The following is a 22,843-nucleotide window of genomic DNA, read 5'->3' on the forward strand; positions in this document are numbered from 1 at the left end:
TGTATCCAAGAAACACGATGCAATGGCCAAATTTGAAGAGACTAACACTCTACTGTCTGAAATGAATTTGCAAGAATTCAAAGGATAACAAAACTTTTAACTCCTGATTGCTGAAAGCATCTAGAGAAATAAGATTTTCAAACTAGCCACTGCGACAGACATGTTGGATGTAAGACTGGCACTATTTTACCTTACAACAAATAAGTTACAATTACAAGACTTTTGGTTAAAATCCCATGTCAGTAAGAAAAACCACAACAATTAGTGACAAGATTTTCAATTAGTTCATTTGGCAGCCATATTAAATGTCAGCAGGGCATCATTACATTTAGGACTGACTAAATATCATGAAGACCTACTATCACCTCTGAAGGAGTTATGACAACAAGATTTTCAATATGGCCACAATGGTGGTGATACTGGATGTCACATTAGAATCATTTTCATTCAGGACCAAACAAATTATCAAATTTATTCTTCCAGTGAAAACTCCATGACTTTCTGTTCTGAGGAGTAGAAATAACAAAATAATTAAACTGCTGCTGTGGTGGCCAGATTTTTGGAAGTCACATCAGCAAAATTTTCATTCAGGAGCATCAAAATATCAAAGTTACGTCTTGCGATGAAAACTCCATGACTTTCTGTTCAGAAGTCATATTGGCACCATTTTCATTTAGGACCAACCAGACAACATATGTAGTCTTTTAAGAGAAAACCCTGTTGATAAGACTATCCATTCAAGAGTAGTAGTGGTAACAAAAGTTTCAAGATGGCAGATATAGAGGCCATATTGGATGTCTGAGTGGTACCATTTTAATTTAGGCCGAATCAGACATCAAAAGAAGTCTTGTTGCAAAAGCGTCATAGTGACAAGACCATCAATTCATGAGTGGTGATAACAAGATTTTCATTCAAGATGGCTGCTGTAGTGGCCTTATTTGACATTTGGGCAGGATCATTTTCATTCAGGACCAACTAGACCATGAGATGAATGTGTGTAAAGTCTCATGACAATCCTTCAAGTAGTTTAGAAAAGTAGCAATAACACACTTGTGCTAACAGATGGATGGATGTTGGACAGATGACAGGCCACAGACCATCCCATAAACTCTCTTGGTCTATGACCAAGTAAAGTATGGATTGACAGATAATTAAGTACAGGCAGGCATGCACACACACATTACAAAAACCACAAAAGTGATTGCTACATTGAGCTTGCACTAATATTTTCCTAGTTTCCATGAATAAAATATGACTTACAATGATTTTTAATTTTAATTTAATAGGTTACAGCTCTACATGTGAATTCTACCAAATTAATCACAATCAGTGCAACCAAGTCCACACGCTAAGGTGCTCTGGAGAAGGTTCATTTAGTGCATGTGCTTTTAAACTAGAATTAGAACTAGTGTAATAATAATAATTATATTCAACATTTCGAAAACTACTCAGTGCACTAGGGTTAAAGTCCAAATACCCAGTGCTAATTGCTTAGGTTGTCAGTCATATATTGTTAAATTTCATAAGTTTTGTCTAATCTTTTACAAAGATGTCATGCAGTGTACAAGTCTCATCTCTACAGAACTTTACTAATTCCCTCAGTCTGCCAAATATCACATCCTTTTCCTTATATATATAATTATGCAACGCTTCCCAACCCAAACCCCAATCAAATCAACTCCCTTAAAAGATCCACAGGTTGGACTATTTTCTTCAACAGACAGGTATTATTTGGCATTCCATGACTATCAATACAACAAATGCTGTTGCTCCAACTCTCTTAAATAATAATAAAGTATTAAATAATAATAATAATAATAATAATAATAATAGTATAATCATCATCATCATCGTTATTTCACATGGGTTGCCAATTTCAAATGAATTAATACAACTAAATTCAGAAAAGAAAATTTTACTAAGCCACAGAATTTTTTTTTAACAAAATATTTCATGAGATGATTAATTTTCATGGAAACAGGCACAAAATTAAAATAAGATACTATTATTACACAAAACAAAGATACATGTAAGTGAATGTTTTCAATAACCCACAAAAAATTGCACCGAAATGACTTTGCAGTACACTACTGTGGGTACAACATGTATTGTAGTAACATTTGTTTAATCTCTTAAATCCGTCTGACGTTTTTTTTAAAATGGATTCTCACTTAAAAAATGAAGATAAAATTTTACAATAGTTCAAACAGAAATAATACCATTAAAACTGTTCACATTTGTTTAAAAATATCCCAAAAAAAAAAGCCCTCCTGGAAAATAAATATCTATGGGAATTGATGACTATAGTATTCACACCCGTACCCCCATTTGTTTGTACCCCCATACCAATTTTAAAATTAAAAAGCATCAAAGATATATTAAAAAAGTGTAAAAAAGTTAGTCATTTCATTCACTAATTTATAATTTATAAACTGTCTGGCACCAAGAGGTCCCCAACACTGTCAAGTTATTGGCATTTCAACGCGAACAAAGTTCCCAATGTAAACAAGCAAACAGACTTCTTGCTGTCCATTTCTGGTTCTAGAATAGTCTATTTTGGTAAACAGTGTGTTGTCTGCATCTAATACTTGCAACAATCTATTTTTTATATTTCTAAAACTAAATGAGCAAATAAATAGGATCGACAATTATATATACATGTTCAAAGAAATGTAAATCCAAAATCTATGGAATTATTGAGATTTTCAAAGACACTGCACAACTTCACATCTGATGAGACAAGCCCAAATAAATAAGGCAACTGTGTTGCTAAAGAAATTCCCTTGATTAAAAAATCCAACAAGCTGATAGTGTTTGGGACCCCTTGGTGTCAATCAGGTTAAAAAGTATAAATCTGTAAATGAAATTTGTGTATTTTGTGTATTTTATATCCCTGATACCTTCGGTTTTTAAAATTGGTAGAGGGGTACAAACCAAGAGAATAGTGTCAGAATACAGTAATAGTCATTACATATGCTCATGAACCTTACAAAAATTCAAGTAATTGCATGATTCATCATTACTAATAAAAAATACAAAATGCTTATCAAGATATATGATCACTGCAGGGCTATCAAGATATACGATCAGTGCAGGGCTAACAAGATATATGATCACTGCAGTGTTATCAAGATGTATGATCACTGCAGGGCTACAAAAGCATCACATCATCCAGGTAGTCTTCAATGATTTCACAGAAAGTTTATGTGCTAATCATTTGATCTTTTTGGTTTGGTTTGGTGTTTTACAGTACAACATCACCAGTATACTTTTCAGTGCCAAAGCAATTGTAGCAAAGTGCCTTCTCCTGGGATGCACCATTGCAGCCAATATGGGATGATCTAACTGTAGGATCTAAACCTGAACTCTTTTGGTTTCAAGTCTAATGTCCAAAGTCACAACATGCCTCATGTGAAGTATCTGAAAATCTCTAAGATCAAATCATAATCGTAGACAGCTATAATCAAGCAAGCATATACAACTTATGGCTGATTGGTGGCAGCAACATACTTAGGTTTCCACCATGCCTAGGCCCATTCAAAGTGCTGTACCCTCAAAGAGATAAAGGGAGGCAGAAGGAGAAGGGTTGCAAATCGCAATTCTTATTTTCAACTGCTTACTAGTATTGTGTTTACTATCTTTTTATGCACTACAGTGGTTTAAATAAAAAGAATTAAAAAAATGCCACTGGAATTGTGTTGCCCATAAAATGTCCTGACCTAGGTCTGGGCCTAATCAACCTGTGCAGAAAAGTGTTACTGGGTGAAGGGCCAACATGAAGGTATGGAAAGACAAGTCAAATTATCATTGTATATTCAAGTCCAATTAAAATTTACTTTATCAGTTCTCTCCCTAGTGTTGACCCGGAGGTTTATTATCAAAACAAACACTTTATAGTAGACCTATCTAAATATTAGTTGCTAGCTTACAGATTTTATGAACTGACTTTGACATGTGAAATAAAATATTCATCCACATGGTAATTTAAATAAGTAATTTCAAAGAACTACCTGTTAATTCAGGTAACAGATACATTTAAAGATAAATCTTTAAAAAATAATTATCAAAACATATAGTTTTGTAGAAATATAACCAAAAAAGCAGCAAAAATATTAACTGGAGATATTTTTTCATGTAGCCTTTACCTGATGAGGTGAATCAGATTTACTGACCTTTTGTGTACCCTTTCAGGAGTATGATTTTCATAAATTCATTATTTTTTTTAAAAAAATGTAAAAATAGGCTGAAAATGGGCTTTATGTGACTTTTGAGAAAATATTTCAATTTGAATCATTACAAATGTGATGTCAATTTCTATTTAGTAATATACCATACCTAGGGTATGGCACAGGATGTGTTACCTGGGACTGAGCAATGTTATATAATGATAGTAGCCCTCCTAAAAACAAGCTGTCCTTTACTATTTACAACCTGGTGTTAAGAGTAATGAGGGAAAAAACAGAGTTGCTTGAAAAATTGGCAGTATTTTGGGGTTACATGGGTAAAAATAGATAAGATGATGTACACAGCATGAAGTAAAATTGTTGAATTTGTAACCTGGCTTTTGCAAGTGAAAAATATCAAATGGCTGTGGTGTGTTGATGTTAAGAAGCACATTGCAACAATTAAAAAATGACATCAAGACTTATATATACATTTATATGTTTTATGTGTAGTTAGCATGTGATTTAAGTCACAGCATAATCCCTCTCTGATTACTACATTAAATGGCCATCTCTACACTGTCTTTTTATAATTTCCCCTGTCTTTCCTAAAAATTCACTGTTTGTTATCTACTATCATTAATTCCCCATCAACTGATTTCTGTTATTAATTTCATGGCAACCAAATTATTACAACCTGGTGACCTAAAATTTTAAATAGCCACTTAACTCTGAAATGCACATTGCAGTGATAAAATAGTACTGGAATTTCATCAAAATCAGAAAATGTAATAAATTTGTGATGAATTACCTCCCCTGAAAAAAATCACCCACTCAGAACTAAAAGAACTATCACACCAGTTGTTGTTTCTTTAATTTTCACCATTGTTTATTTTATGATGTCATTTTTAAATTTCTAAACTTTAGTGTCACTTTAAATGAATATTCAGCTACCAATGCACATATTTACAAGACACGCATGATTTTGGCTTTGAAAATTATTCTGACACATTATCAAACATACTGAATATTTTCTGAAATTGTCTTTGAAATAAAATATAGATTTCAAGTTTTTGCTTTACTGTATCAAATGATATGATATAATTTAGTATGGCTAGTTCAATATAAACCCGCCAATACTTATTAAACAAAAATTAAAAATATAATCTAATGTAATCTAATGTAACAATCTAATTAAACATCTAGTACATGTTCGTCAGCATGCAACACAAATTGTGTGCTGATTTCACACAAATAATATTTATACATGCTAAAATATAATTTCAAAGATTTGGACCCATGGGGAGACATTAATTTTGTCTAGAAAACTTGTCCAGAAGAATCACAGCTTCATCCACATAATAAAGTAGGTGTGAGGAGACATTCACTCCACATGATGACTAAGTTGGAATAAATGGCATCAAGATTATCAACAATTCACTTTCTTGAACTTTATGCTAGCCATCATGGGGAGGGGGGACAAACTAAATTACCATATTAACTGACTTATAAGTCTAACTGCAAACTTTACAGACACAGATCTTCCGCTGCATTATGCACCAGCAGATCTGGATCTGTGCAGTTTGTTGTAATCAGTAGAACCAACAACACAGATCCTGATTTGCAGACACAATATGCTGTAGCAGATGAGGATCTTTATTGTTCCACTCAACTTATAAGTGTGTATATATGGTAATCTTTCAACCTGTTTGATCAGCATCAAATGTAATGAAATGAGCTTGAATAAAGCATACCAACCTCTGTGATGTTAACATGAAGAATGAACATCTTTTCTTTGTAAGTTATCTTCTTGATCTGACTCCTGAAATGGACAAATATGGGTATCATTCCATTATTTTGTAGTCATTGTTGTTAGGGTAAGATCTGAATAATCTAGATTACAGTTTCACCTGATGCCATCTTGAACTGGGGGTAAACAACCCACTTTAGTGCTTGTTTTCTCACAAGGAATTGTTGTCTCATTTGTTAATGAATTGGATCATCTTTTCAGGAAGCGGGGTGTGAAACTATAACTGATATACTACTGACTGAAATATATCCTCTGGCATAAACCCCCACCCCAAATTTCTGCATAAATTGCAAGAAAATACAGTTTACTAAGGTCCTGTTTTTCAGCCACGCACTTTTAAATTGTTTTATATACAGTGTCAACTTTTTGGGTGAAAGTTGGGACCCACCTTTTTACTATTTCATAAATTAACTCTGGAACTGTGCATAACATTTAACTGAAACCAATAATAATTAATAAAATTATTACTGGAAATAAAACTGGGTGTATCAAATGATCAGGTGCTGCAACTCTGATAAATTATCATGCAGATCAAATCCTGACAAATCAAACTCAGCCAAGGAAGGTGGTATCATTATAAAGTTGCACACCAAAGTTGGTTAAAACAGAGTAGGAACTAAGGGAATTATTTTGAGAACAGGAAAGTTAGCAAGTCAGACAATTAGGGGGTCATGACCAGATTGTAAGATGATGTTGTAACCGAACAGGTAACTTAGCATCACTGAATCAAACTCAGTTACAATGCTGAAATGACAGTAAAGCTATCAGGTTCTATAACTCGGATAAATAAAGATGCCATGGTTCAAGCAATATCACAATGACAATAAAGTTTAACTGAAATCCCACCCAAAATTATTAAACGAGTTGTTATATGAAAACTGAAGTGTTTGGCTATGACAATCTGGGATAAAACTCTGCCAATACAGAACACTAACAGCCAAACAAGGCCTTGTTAATGCCAAACTACACATCAAATAAAATAAAGGCGTTATTGCAAAGTAATGAAAGTGCGTGGGTCTGACAATCAGGGGCTATAACTCTGCTAAACATTGACACAAAACACTGAACTTGGACAAGGTCCCATCAATCTCAATCTGTATAATATAACTGGTTAAAATCAAATAATAATTACGGGATATATTATATGGAGATGAAAGTGGGTGGGTCTGACAATTATGGACTATAAATCCGCTAAATGACATCAAAGAATAATAACAACTAATCTCAGCTTAAATCTCGCTAATACAGAGTTGCATATAAAATTTAGTTTAAATGCACAAAATGACCATGGCACAGAATGCTGATAATCAAACTCCATCAAGTCCTGATAAGCTGCAAACCTTGTTTTGGTAGAAATACAGAAATAATTAAGAGTGTTGTTGCATGGAAATGGAAGTGGATGGGAGTAAGTGGCTACAATGATGCTGAAAATCAAAGTTGGTGAATACGTAATCAATACCATGCTGAATACCATAACTGTATGAAGTACAAAAATAACATGGTGGTACTTTTAAAATGGCTTTCCACACTAACAGGAGCACATGTGGAAGAGCCAACAATATCCATACTAGTAGCAAAGAAAATACTGGACTCACTTGAGAAATGAAAATTAGCTCAAACTTACCTACAATGTTAATAGTTGAGATATTTTTGTCAAAATGTATTATTAAAGATATTTAATTTGTAAAAGGAACTGATGAAAAACATCACTCAAGTGTGAATATTAGGTCAAAAATGACCTACATTTGGTAGAGCTAAGTTACTTTAATCAATACGTATCTACATACCAATTTTCATGAGTCGATTAATAATTATCCAACATATTCAGGGTGTAGCTAATGAACAGCTGATTTTGTTGTTTTAATCATACTTTTAAGACATTATTAGCTACATCATGCTGAGGAAATTCGAGGTAACTTCATTCCCCACACCAAGGCAGCCAGCCTAGGCTGGTCCCATTTAGTTATTCATCTCCTTTATTGATGGAATAACAACTGCCAAAGTTTCACAAATTACAATATGTTAATTTTGCCAATTCAAAATTCACAAAAGCATTTAGAAACTTTTTATCATTACATTTTTAGAACTTAACTTTTAATTGATACTATATACTGTGCTGACATTCCAATAAATGATACAAATACAATAACATTACTGTGAAATTATTAACTTCTCTTTTAACAATATCATTGAAGAAGATGCAGCAGCTGGAAATGCTACAAATATGTCTAGCTTTTTCATTAGCTTGAACTCAAGAAAATCTAACAGACGATGGAAACTTCTGTGATAATAACCCAATTATCTTGAGATAACTGAAACATTCTGCATCAAATCTCCCACTCAGAAATGTAAAGTGTACTTTATATTTTAATGAAAGTTTAGACAATGTGATTACAATTTTGATTGATCTTATTTACCAGCCATACAACTGTGTCCTCCTGGCACCATGGAAAGTCATAACGCCCTGATGGGTACAGCCAAGGTACAGCTGGGTTCCTTTCTGATCCTGGTTATAAAAGAAACAGCAACTTATAAATAATAGCTATTTATCACAAATATTCTCCCATCCCTACTTAAACTTTTCCAATAACAAATACCATATATATATTTTAAAGACCTAATTAACACAGAGATACCGACCCATGTGCATGCAGCCTGTCTGGAATCCTAGTATCCATTTTATAGAATCAAGTCAGCCTGTCTTGGTTCTTAGTATCAAATGTTATGGAATCCTGGCAGCATGTCTAGAATCCTTATATAAATTTTATGGAATCCAGCCAGCCTGTCTGGAATTCTATCATCACTTTTATGGAATCTAGGCAGCATGACTAGAATCCTAGTATAAATTGTATGGAGTCTCGGCAGCCTATCTTCAGTCTTAGTATCAATTTCATGTAATCCAGGCAGCCTGTACAGAATCCTTTTTATACATTTTATGGAATCCAGTTTGCCTATCTGGAATCCTAGTATCATATTTATGCAATAAAGGCAATTGGTCTGGAATCCTAACATCAATTTTACAGAATTTAAGCAGCCTGTCTGGAAACTATTGTATAACTTTAAAGGATCTAGGCAGCCTCTCTAAAATCTTAGTATCCATTTTATGGAATCTAGGCAGTCTGTCTGGAATCTTTGTATCAATTTTATGCAATCTAGCCAGTCTCTTTGGAATCCTAGTATAAACTTTATGCAATCTAGCCAGTCTCTCTCTGGAATCATAGTTTCAACCCAATAATCTGGGCTGCCTGTCCAGAATCCTAGTATCAATTTTATGGAATCTAGGCAGCCTGTCTAGAATCCTAGTATCAATTTTATGGAATCTAGGTGAACTGCCTGGAATCTTCTTATCAACTATGGAATCCAGCCAGTCTGTCTGGAATCTTAGTATCAATTTTATGCAATCTTGCCAGTCTCTATAGGCAGCCTCTCTGGAATCCTAGTATACATATTTTGGAATCTAGGCAGCCTGTCTGGAATCCTAGTATCAATTCTATGGAATCTAGGCAGCCTGTCTTGAATCCTAATATCAATTTTATGGAACCTAGGCAGCCTGTCTGGAATATATAACCTGTTTGTTACAAGAATACCGTTACAATCAGACTGCACCTTTCTATAAGTCCATACATACATGTACAGTCTGAAACAACGAAGGCCCAATAATAATAAATAAAATGATAAATCCATTTATACAATTCTAGAATCTCTAATTCTTTAACATTTGAGGCAAAAACAATTGTAAACAGGACTCCTCACAAGTCATCTACATCTTTCTTTTCTCTTTCTTTCTGCTGCAATTTTTTTCCCCTAATTAAAGTTGAATTGACTATGAACAGAGTAATCAGAGTGCAATGAATGATTACATAACAAATATTTATGTAGCCTTTACTAGCCTCCAGGAGCCACCAAAAACATTATCATTATGTAATAAATTCAGACTAAAGTACTCTTAATAATTCAATCTTGGCCCCTTATTTAACAATATTTTCTTTTTATGTTTTTAATCTTTATATTTACTTTTAATTGGAATTGTATACCCAGTATTATGATGATACATACATACATTGTTGTTGTTGTTGTATGGTTTAACGCCATTTTTCAGCACACGATAGGCTATACATGGCGGCCAGTATTAATGGTAGAGGAAGAACCTGGGAAAACCCCAGAAAGAACCACCAACCCATGAGAAGCTACTGGCAAGCTTTCTCACATACCCACATTAGCCAAATCTGAGACTCCAGCCCACGAAGACAGAGGTGAGATAGCAGTGATCCGTAATGGAGAGCGCTTTAGACCACTCAGGGGCCCCATACATACTCACATACATACATACATACATACACACACACACATGCAAATATACTCTACAACAATAAAAGAACATTATTCCTATATCAAAATAGAGGTACTAATATGAGTTGACAAAAAGATTATTATTTTATCTTTCTTATTTTCTTCCTTCTTTGAAAGTCATTGATCTTAAATCTGTCTACAAAGATACTGTCCACCTCTAGAAGTGAGATTCTACTCCAGTATGACCACCATTAAAAACGTATAGTTCATGTATCAGTAACTATCTTGATTAGCAGCTTCAGCAGGGTACTCAGGTGAAGAGCATGCTGTCAGCTCTTCTAATTCCTATACAGGTATACCAAAATGACCAAAGCCAATCAATGTCAACTCTTCTAATTCCTATACAGGTATACCAAGTTGACCAAAGCCAGTCAATGTCAACTCTTCTAATTCCTATACTGGTATACCAAGTTGATCAAAGCCAGTAAATGTCAACTCTTCTAATTCCTATACAGGTATACCAAGTTGACCAAAGCTAGTAAATGTCAACTCTTCTAATTCCTATACAGGTACACCAAGTTGACCAAAGCTAGTAAATGTCAACTCTAGGTTACAATGATGTTCTTTTGTTGCAAGGGTGTGGTACTAACACTGATGCATACAATCATCTAGTTTCATGATTTCAAGTGTTAATAGTGCTTAAGAAATAAACTTAAAACATAAATGTGAATCCAAATCTAAAGAATGAAATATGGGTCACAGTGATATACTTTTGCAATGATGGCATAGTGCTTATCAAGATGTATCCCTTTGTCAAATTTCAAGATTCCAGGCAAAACATTATGTGTACCATGTGCAGATACCAAGATGGGTCAGGAGCTAGATATACAAATTTAACTTCAGCCTATGTGAAATATTGATCATAGTGACTCTCTTTTGTTGCAAGGGTGGGGTATTAACAGAGATGCATACAATCATCTGATGATTCTAGCATGAATAGAGCTTAAAAACTAAAACAAATTAACCCAAGTTAGTGAAATATGAACTACAGATCACTGTAACCTATGTTTGTGACAAGAGTATATTATCCACCAAAGGTATCCCCATATCAAGTTCCTAACTCTAGGTGCAACATTATTAATACTGGGTGCAAAAAAAACCCCTTCAATTTTCATGAGTTAAATGCAAAAAAAGCTTATAAAATATGAAATGTATGTCACAGAGACCTTTTTCTGTAATAGTGTGGTACTACTAGAAATTATAATAATCAGAGCTGATGATTATAGTATTATAGTGTTCAAGAAATAAACTTAAAACACAAAATGTAACCAAAGGCAGTGATGTGTGAAACATAGATCACAGTGACCTAGTTTTGTGATGAAAGTGTTATATTCATCAAGACGCATCATCTCAAGTTTCATGATTAAAATATATGTATACAGGGTAAGTATCATGAAACTGTTTCCTAGAAAAGAATGAGATGTCCTTTTTAAGATATGCAATTACAGATGTTGTTTAATGTGGGCAATAACGGGCCTGAAATGAATGAGTCTACAGCCTGTATCAATACTTTCTATAGTTTGTTCCTTGTTCATAGTAAATCATATCCATGGTAAGTGGATTGTCATTGCAAATCCCCATGATTTTCATTGCATAGTCACTCAATGACCTTTGAAAAACTTCAAAGGCAACTGGTCATATGATCCACAAGCTCACTTACTCCCTAACCCGAAACCCTTCATAACCTACCCTATCCCTAACACTAACCCACATCCACAATGCAAAATATCACACATATATGATGTGTCTTTCTGCATATATGAAGATTTGTTCAGAAAATATTTGGAAATGTCACTGTAACTGAAATGCGTGTACATCTCACCTCTAATTCCCTCAAAAGACCTCAGGGGTGGAAGCCAAGGATGAAACCCTTTCACAGAAGGTAATTACAGGGAAAAAATTTCTACAAAGGTTTGTGAATTTCCACAAAAAAACATTTAGAAGGATATGTAGCATTATACTGGTGTATGAATTGACAGTTGGAGAGTATCACAATGTCCCTGATACTTTTTAAACCCAGGATGAAGTCTTCAGTTTTATAAGCTGCAAGCAGTCAATGTTCATAATCACAGTTTGGCCAGGTACACATGTGTGTGTATGATTTGGATATTTAATGTAGCTTTTAAAAATGTCAGTCATATCACTATGCAGTGCGTGTCGCATCTAACATCATGTCCCACCCAGTCTCATTATCCTGACACCAGACCAACCAATCCTAGTACTAACCTCTTAATGCTGAGCACATAGCAAGGCACCTGTTAGAACTCATTACATGCACATTCTGTTTCAAAGAAGAACTTAATATGCCCACTCATTCAAATATACCTTTTCTTGGTGAGCATCCTCTTATAGCATATATTTTGTAAACAAAAACATTTTTCATCTGAAGAATTCTATTTTATGCTTTAAATCTGAAATTAGGAAGAAAATTGCACATTGATATTTCTCTGTTTGTTTTCTTATTTCAAGAAGAGATAAAAACAATCAAGTAGTAAAGAGTATGACATGTTACACACCTTGACTTGATGGGGATCCACACCATACGTGTCCAGTGAAGCAGCTTTTTTCAAGAAATTGGCCTCTGCCTCAGCTGGCACCTGTCCACTGTATAATGTTGAAAATAAATAATCAACAGCTACATACATATATATATATATATATATATATATATATATATATATATATATATATATATATATCCATGGCTACACAGGAACTGTTATAATGATGAGCATTATTGTGCGAGTGTGTGCTATTTGCATGTCACAATTTCATGTACTGTATATACTCACTTATAAGTCAGGTCCATTTGTAAGTACCAGAGACCCTAATCTGCCATTGCATAACACATCATCACATCTGGGTCTATGTAGTCTTTTAGAATTAATTAGTAGAACATATAACTAGATCTTCTGGCTCTTTATTTAACAGCAAATCTGGGTCTATGCAGTTTTGCAGCTGAATTCTATTTATATGTGGGTACATATTTTATGTTGCTCTGTAACAAAGCCCCTGGCAACATCATTGAGATGTGACATGTCTATGCTGGGTATTTTTTTGTTTGTTTGTCTGGGGATTTTTAGTTAGCAGAATCTGTGTTGGGGATAGCACTGAGGCAAGGGATTCACAACCACGAGTTTGAATAATTTGTTTTCTGTGAGGTTCTGCTGTTAAACATACAAAAGTAAACACTGTTATAACTTGGTCACTTCTGCACTATTTTGGCAAAATTATTAATGTAAACTCAATCTTGGTACTGAAATAAATACCATATAAACTTACATATAAGACGAGTCCAACTGCAAACTGCAGATTTGTCATCAGATAATATGCTGGTAGATCTGGGTCTGTGCAGTTTGTTAGGAGTAATCAAAAGAACAAACAATATAGACAATGATCTGCATGCACATTATGCTATGGCAGACCAGGATCTTTTTTGTTAGCAGTCTGACTCGACTCATAAGCAAGTACACTTAATATCTGGATTTTCAGCAAGAAAAGAAGAACATTTCAGACAAATGTTCTGTGTAGAATCATAGTCAACAGGTAAATTATTCAGAGTTTAGTATGAGATTCAGGAATATGGTACCAATGGCCCCATTAGGCTTGACATGTTCTAAAGGGGCAAGGTCAGATTTTGATGGGATAGTATTTTACATGTTTTCTGTTTGATCTTTTTAAAATTGGAGACGAAAAAAAAAACCTTCCAAAGTAATCGCACACCATGCAATTCATAATACTGAATATAAATCAATAAATATTCTTTCAAATGAATCCAGTCTTCCCATAATTAATGAAAGGAATTATTTGTACTTCTCTGCAAAATTAGACGTTTATGATGGATTGCCTATGAAAGGTAGTCAAGGCCAATGCACAAGTCAAACTATTTCTTTCATTTTTTATTAAATTTTAAGTGATTTGCTCCTGTGTCATCAAATGTCGTTACACACTGCTGATGTGTTATTTGTCTGATCCAAAGAGTTTAAATCCTGAATCAACCATATTACAAAACAATCATCTAATGATATGTAAACGAGACTCATCAAAATTTAAAGACTACAACAACTTTGTGGTTTTGTCTTTATCCTGAGAGAGTCCAAGATATAACATTTTATTTTCGGTGTTCTTAGTTGGTTGTAGCAAGCCACAACGCAAGTTCTGCTGCCTTTGTTTACCAATCAAATTTCTTCCAAAACATGATTTTATTCAGTTTCAACAATCGACTGGGTGTAAAAACCGGTGACAATTTTTCACGAAAATGTGAACAAGATGTTCATAAATCACCTCTTGTGCTGACACTGTTGGCATGTGTGTGAATGGCTACCCTTTATTGCCATGCTAAACATGCATTCCTTGGCATAAGGCAGTGTAAGTGGTCTCGCTAAATCAGCAGTCTTTTTAAGTTAAATGTTAACCTACATTAAGCAAAACACAGGTAAAGGAATAAATTCCCAAACAGGAACATCACAGAGACACTTTAAATTTGCACTGATTATTTTGATATTATGTTGTGTGGATGTGTTTTTCATAAATGAGTATACCCTTGATAATTTGTTTGCGCCACTGGCATAAAATTATTTCCCAGAATGAAACCTGTTCCATAAGTGGTTTTCTTTGAACTTGAAGGTTTGCTCATACACCAATGAGCAACTGATTACCAGCTGGATTGAGACTTATGGAAGTAACTAATGAATAACATATATCTGAATTAATTATGCCTACTCATTAGCATAATAGTTTATCTAGAAACTGTATTTGACAAAAACCTTGATTATCCAAAATGAGGTAGTGGAAATTCTTTTAGCATTTTCTCAAGTTTGGCAGATTAGAATCTAACTATGAAAGCTTAAATAAACTAGATAAGGCTTCGATAATGTCATAGGCATCACTAATTTTGACAAATTTTCAAAACTGATTTAGTGGTACAAGTTAAGATAAGGAATCAGAAGATTTAGAAGTTGAAAATGGTCAACTACAATTGGTCACACTGCTTCAGTTACATGACAATGAATTAATTCTGTTTTAGAGCAGTAAAAAATAATTATACATCCATATAGATCAGATTTTGTGTGTGTGTATGATTTGGATTTTTAACGTAGCTTTAAAAAAAATTCAGTCATATCGCACCAATGTCTGCAGTGTGGCAGTTTATAGTGATGTCCAACACTGGGGCATCATGTGGCGTGATGTCCCACCCAGTCACATTATCCTGACACCAGGCCGACCAGTCCTAACACTAACCTCTTAATGCTGAGCGCCAAGCGAGGAAGCTGTTAGTACCATTTTTGTAAGTCTTTGGTATGACTCGGCTGGGGATCGAACCCATGACCTCCCATATCCGAGGTGGACGCTCTAACCACTAGGCCACTGGAACGGTTGATCGGATTTTACTCTTAAATCTATCTCTAGATCACCAATATGTACAAAAGAGGTAAAAATGTGTGTTGAACTTAATGTATACTACAGTGATATAAATCTTACAGTCAGGCCTATTAATAAATAATCACTCAGGTAATGTGTTCTATTTACAGCACACTGCACAGTGGTTTGAAACATGTAAAAAGATAGTCATCAGGGTAACAGATGCTAACAGGTAAAGTGTTAATGACCCAACAATGATCCAGTAAGAATACCACCTCCCCCCAAACTGAAGTACCAATGTAACAAAGTACCATTTTTTACAAAACCATGAATATAAATGAATTGATTAAACAGAGGTGCGTTCTCATACCTAATGAAGTTTGTAAAACAAGTTGAACAGGTTTTCTTCATGAGCATTTGGAAAGCATTATTCAACAGTTTCATAAATAATAATAATTTTCAACAGTCTCATAAATAACAATAAAATAATCTAAGATTTTGTTTATTATATAACAAAACAGCTCATTTAATTTAAGAGAACAACAAAGTTAGTAAAGTGAAAAGAGTGAGGTTTATTCTGGCATGAGATCTAATCATTACACGTCATTATATCAAGACTTTCCATTTTCATAAGTTAAAAATAAAAAATAAAAAAAATGGGTTAAAGCAATAGGAAATCAATAATATTATTGGACAATGTGCAAAATTAATTCAGTTAACATAAAAAAATCTTTACATCAGAGTCTTGTGTATTTCCATTATCTGTTCTTCCATTTTTGCATTCTGTTTCGGTAGCATCTTGAACTCTGTCACATAACCTGGTGGGTGATCTTGTGGGTCAAAGTCACCAACCTCCGCTGTGGTGAAAAAAATGAGAAAATGGAAAAGTCTGTTACATTGTCATAACTGCATACTCGTAAATGACTACTTTGTGCTTCTTCTTTATTTCCAGCTGGGATACGATGTTAGGTGGTGGAGTGATTTTGGAATGAACAGATTCACAAACAGCTAGATAGACAGGGCAAAAGCAAGATGCAAATAAATTTAATTACTGTGGATGGACCATAAGACTTTAAATAAATTAAGTGAGGAAACTAAATTCATAAATAAAATTTAACGGAAAAGATTATGATGGAAGATGGAAAATATCCACTGAATTATTTACTGAAATGTTATGCTGAATTCTACCCTATTTACCAAGCATTGTCAATCCACATCAAACCTTGTCATGTTTGGCAAATCAAAACAGTATCTGCCACTACAGTATTTCATTGGAGGCAGTAAAAATGAGTTCTTCAAAGGCACTGATGCTCTACAGTCTGACAAAAATTTATAGGAATTCAACATAAGACCTTTCTTTAATTTAACTGCTGAGCAATGAAACCATCTCTCATATTCCTAAGCAATAAGGCTGTCAAATTAGTCTCCATCACAGCCATACTGCTCTAAGATTGGCACCATTTTCAATTAGGACAAACTAGACTTCTGGTTAAACTCCATTTCGATATGTCCATCCATTCAGGAGAATCTGAGACAAGATTTTCAATATGTTCATTGCGGAAGCCATATTTGAGGTCAGATCAGTACCATTTTCATTCAGAACCAACATATATCATAATTAGCCATTTCCTGAAAATTCCATTTTGATATGACTTTCAGTTTGGCAGAAATAGCGATAACAAGATTTCAAGATGGCTGTCATTGTGACATTATTGGATGTCAGAGCAGAATTTTTTAAAATTAAGTACTAACTATGATATCATAACAAGTGAAAACACAATGCTGATTTAACTTTCCATCAAGGAGGTGTAGCAAAAAAGATTTTCATGATGGCTGATGTGGTGGCCCAATTGGATCAGCATAATTTGTATTTAAGACCAACTAGACACCATAGGGAGTCTACTTGTGAAAAACACATGACCATCCATTCAGGTAGAGTAGCAAACAAGGCCCTAATGGCCGTCAGATTAACACCATTTTCACTGGGAACCAAATAGACATCATAAAAAGTCTTTAGTGAAGACTCTATGCTGATATGACCATCCATTCAGGCGGAGTAGCATTAACAAAATTTACATGATGGCTGATGTGGTGGCCATTTTGGAAGTCAAGGCAGCAGTATTTTCATTTGGACGTCATGAGAAGTCAACTGGTGCAAAACCCATGCCAACATGACTTTCTGTTTAGAAGGTGTAGATACAAGATTTTCAACATTACTGCTGTGGTCACCATCTTGGATATCAGTTTGGCACCAGTTTCATTTTGGATCTAACAGATATACTTAATGAAAACCCCATGTTGGTATGGCAGTCCATTCAGGAGTAGTAGTGATAAGATTCTCAAAATGGCTGCTGTGCTGGCCATATTGAATGTCTGGCCAATTAAACCATTCATGCAGAAGTTTTCTTTCATGTCAAGGCATGCCGACACAAGTCCATATAACGAATATCTAATGCAAAATTAGCTCTCTCACTCTTCAATTCATTTAGTTTGCTACAGGAAGTAAATCCTATGCAAGAGGGTACTTGTTCAAAACAGTTTTGGTTTACCACAAGTGCAAATGGTCAATGTGAAACAATGTGGATTGACAATTCATGGCCAGGAAAATTGCATATCTGTTAAATTAGTGAAAACTAATACTAATATATACAAATTTAAATTACGTGCTTACATTGTATGATATAGGCAGCCAGCAGATTGGCATCAGAAGGTGCACACAACAACCGACCATGATGCAGATCTCGTCGCAGCTGCAGAAACAAGTAGTATCTGAAAGAGACGAATACTTTGAATAAAAACTGTAAAAAGGAAAATAATGCATATCCGGGTATTGCTAATAATGTTGGAAAAAAGGCTTTTTCATTTTTGTCTACTTACATTTTAACTTGTTATCCCCACAAGCTACATTTTCAAGCCAAGAGATAGTACCCTTGTTTTCAAGCTCTGTGGAATCAACATAATTCCTGATTTGGCAGTGTATGACTAAAATGAGGAAAGATGTAACTCTACAATGATACTAGGTAATGCAGACTTTCTATACTTACATGTAAAAAAATACAGCCGATTAAACAATTTCTGGGACTAAATTTCTGGGAGCTGAAAATTACCAATTCCAAAACTGGAGTTTGTGTATGGATTTTTGACATTCTGCCATTAGATGTAAAGCAGACCAGGCTGAACTGCACATGGGCAGATAAATCTTTGCAAAACATAGGGTGTGAGATTTGGAGTAGAAAAGGGCATGGACATAAAATTATGACTTCAATTAAAACAAATTAAGAATTTCACTCATGCTCATATAGGGACAAAATAGTCAATTAAATCAACATCTTGTATACATCTAACCACCTGGCAAAATCAAAATCTTCGTTTAAAAGAAGTGTTAGAATGCAATTAGAAGTAACCCCCACCCATGTTTCCTAAACCCATTTCAGGCAAAAAGAAAAGAATTTCCAGTGGAAAATGAGTTAAAATAAATTTGTAAGGTGCTCCCTCAATATAATCCTCTTCATGGAAGCCAAACAAGTGGATGGCTTTATAAGTGAGGTAACCTTTTATTGAGGTATTTACATTAATATAAATATTCCTAATTTTTGTGATGTAATAAGCTAAAAATAAGTTCCTTGTAAATGATGAAATAATGAGCAGAAATCCTTGAAAAAAAGAAGGGCCCCCTAAATTCTACACTAGGGCCTCTAAAATCTCCATTCCTTGGAAAGCTGAAGAAAACACCACCATGTGTCACACTGGCTATACGTGATTTATGATTGCTGAAGTTTCAATAAAGTATCTTCTGTGGTTCTAAATTTGTACTCCAGACAACAATACAAGTCATAGAATTGCAATCTGAACCTTGCCATGACCTTCACCATGAGGTGACACATCCATTAGTTAAAATTCATACTTTAACAAAGTTTCACGAAAATCTCTCCAATTATTACTACCTAGCTATGAGCTAAAAAAGCAAATGTCAACGGATGGACATGTGTACAAATGGCAAATGCTGAAGCTAATATGCCTGGCTTAAGACAGGAACATACAACTTTGTACTCCAATTAAAAATAGTAAATTTGATGGTGTACGAGTTAGATCTATTTTCCACTTAGCATGTGTTACAGGTTAAAAAGATAAACAACTATACACTACATTTATTGAGAAGGCCATTTTCCCTCCGTTTTCATTATTGGAATTATGACTAGATAGCATACCATTCACAAATGCTTTCAAACTAATTCAAGATATAATTTGAAAAATATGGTAATCACTACACAAGTCAAATTAATCAAAAAAAGTCTGATAAAAATAAAGACAAAGGAAGTAACACAACGATCTATAAGACCGATGTGGACTTAATAAAGAACCATCTCAAGAAAGATGTGCACATAAAATAGCTTAAATCTGGTTTACCCGAGTAATTACTGCTTCTCTCTCGGACTTAACTGAATTATAAATACAAACAAAATTCTAAAAGTTATACAGACATTGATACAACATCAACCCAAATTTTATATCTTTAATCTATGAAATTCCATTTATCCTTTTTTTAAAGGCTATCAATGATTTTTTCCACACCTGATGGAAATATTAAAACTGTAAAGAATTAAAAGTGGTAATGATGAAGTGAATTTAAACAAGAGGGACAGATGATATAATGACCTAAAAGCATTTTCAGAAATTCAACATACGACCATTACCATGTCAATATGGTAAAACATTTAGGATTAGCCCTAGCAAAATTTTCAATATGGCCACTATGGCAGCCATGCTGAATGTCAGATTGGCATCATTTTCACTGGGGACCAACACACATCACAAAAAGCTCTGGTGTGAAAACCCATGTCAATATGTCTTGCCATGTAGGAGGAATATCAACAACAAGATCTTCAAGATGGTTGCCATAGCAGCCATACTGGGTGTCCAATTGGTACCACTTTCAGTTAGGACCATGCAGACCAAATCTTTCATCGAAAATCTCGTGTTTGAAATGACTTTTAATTCATGAGGACCAATAATAAGATTTTCAAGACAATTATAGTGGTGGCAATATTTGACATCCAACTAGCTTCATCTTCATTTGGGACCACATAGATATCACAAGCCTTTTAGTGCAAATTCCATATTGATGACCATTCATGGACAAGGAGTACCAAAAACATTTTCAAGATGACCACTGCAGTGGCCATATTGGATGCCAGCACCATTTTCCTGTAGGTATAATTTGCATGAACAAGTGTGTAAAGTTTAAATGCAATCCTCTGTTGTAGGAGGAGTAGCAATGATAAACTAATACCAACCGATAGATGGATTAAAAGCCATCCTGTACATTGATCTGGTATGCGACAGTAGAAATAAAAGACCTTTAGCATACACTAAGAGAAAAATGCCAAACGATACACTAGGGTCTCCATCTACCGGTTTACTTTTCACAAATTAAAACATCATGATTATGCATTAAAACAAAACAGAAGTTTTGTCCAAGCAAGCACATAGAAAACTAGAACATTTTAGAAACACTAATAAACAACTGTTATAATGGTAAACAGTACAACTTTTTTAAGCTCAACATTTCATGTTTTGATTAGATTTTTCCTTTACTCAGAGCATAAATATCTAAGATATCTTCAAGTTCAAACTTTTTTGGTAATATCACACTGCCTTCATCAATGACTACTCTTGATCACATGACTTATATTGGTCATGTGATACAAAAGGATTGGTGTAGACGGTTAATAATTCAAGCCCCTCATCAGTGTTTAGTGTTGACCTCCACTGTCAAATTTCAACTGACCTATCGCCACTTGTCAGCAAGCATACATTAGACACACCTCCAGGCATTACTTAGGTCTGCCATTTTCCTCTGACAAGCTGCTTGTGGCAATAATGAATTGATTATAATAAGTATTTACAAATTTTACAATGATTTGTTTTATCAATAATGGTGAAAAGAAGTCAATGGGAGCCTTGCAATTCTGACAGTAGATATCCAGATTGTCTAAAAAAATTTAGGAATCTGATTTATTCCTTTCCCAAATCATAGACCAAAGACTTTGGTCACATGTACAATCAGCTGAATATTGATACATTTAATAGAAATTATGTGTTTGTTTGCATAAAAGTATGTAGAAAAGCATATCTCATCAATAGCTTTATGAAAAAAAAATGTAGTTGTAAAATATATGTAAAAATTGATGTTCCTGAAATATGGGTGGAGAACCCCCTAACTTTCGGGCTTTGATGTATATTACTTTGTATTGTATAGGAAGCACTGAACCAGAGACTGCATTATTTTAATTGTTTAAAATTTACACCTGAATGACAGCTTGTCCCAAAAATAATGATTTATCATCTCCATCTTTCAGACACTAGAGTGACTCTGTATTTCCTCACTGGGCTGAAGGAGGGATGGGGATACACAAATGTAATTAACAATAAAGAAATAAAAAAAAAAAGGGTTTCAGATATTTATCTTCTGATATATTAAGCATGCATTTGCATGTTCACATCAGCAAACATCATTGATCAAAATTCCATCTGACAAGCATAGTAGAACTTTAAAATTATTTTGTGCACAGTATCCTTCTAAACAGTAATTATTTATGATTTTGTCATTAATTTTTAATTTATTTACTTCCAAGGCATCATAAACACAAGCCAGATAAAATTAATATGGATAAGAGTATATAATAAATACATTAACATCTTTTGGAGCAAATTTTCTTGTACATCAATAAGTTCTCAGGCAGCTTTAAAACTGATTTTTATTATTTACTGAAATAAAACACTTAAGTTCTTACTATATGAACCTGAACTGCAATAATAATTATTGTCTACTGCAATATCATTTATGCAACTTTGAAATGTTATATATTTAAGATTAATACAAATCACTTTTAATAAACATACCACTTAAACTGAAACATATTTCTTTGCCAAATATGCATGCTTGTTGGAGGTTAACAGGTCATCATGTCACATAATATGGTAGATGGAGCAATTAATCATCTTGCATAAGGTCAATTGCCTCCTTCACCTTTCTACACCAGTACTCCTCATATCACATGACCATTATAAGTCACATCATCAATGGTAGTCACTGATGAAGGCAGTGCAATATTGCCAAAGATGCTGAACTCTAAGATATCTAAGATATTTATGCCCT

At 34.1% G+C, this 22,843-nt stretch overlaps 1 protein-coding gene across 5 annotated transcripts in view; it reads right to left on the reverse strand.

Annotated features, from left to right (window-relative positions):
* LOC149800886 (FERM domain-containing protein 5-like) overlaps positions 1-22,843 on the reverse strand; it is a 209,419-nt gene that overhangs the window by 87,840 nt on the left and 98,736 nt on the right. For all 5 annotated transcript variants that reach the window (XM_089954940.1, XM_089954939.1, XM_089954942.1 and 2 more), the window contains exons 5-9: positions 18,356-18,453; positions 16,421-16,541; positions 12,840-12,927; positions 8,391-8,479; positions 5,922-5,985 (exon numbers count right to left, since the gene is read on the reverse strand). In XM_089954940.1, the coding sequence (XP_089811066.1) occupies positions 5,922-5,985; positions 8,391-8,479; positions 12,840-12,927; positions 16,421-16,541; positions 18,356-18,453 (460 nt within the window). The remainder of the gene's footprint in view (positions 1-5,921; positions 5,986-8,390; positions 8,480-12,839; positions 12,928-16,420; positions 16,542-18,355; positions 18,454-22,843) is intronic.

Source organism: Sinohyriopsis cumingii, chromosome 4, assembly GCF_028554795.1.
Source record: "Sinohyriopsis cumingii isolate HCF-2022 chromosome 4, ASM2855479v2, whole genome shotgun sequence".
NCBI classification, from domain to species: Eukaryota; Metazoa; Mollusca; class Bivalvia; order Unionida; family Unionidae; genus Sinohyriopsis; species Sinohyriopsis cumingii.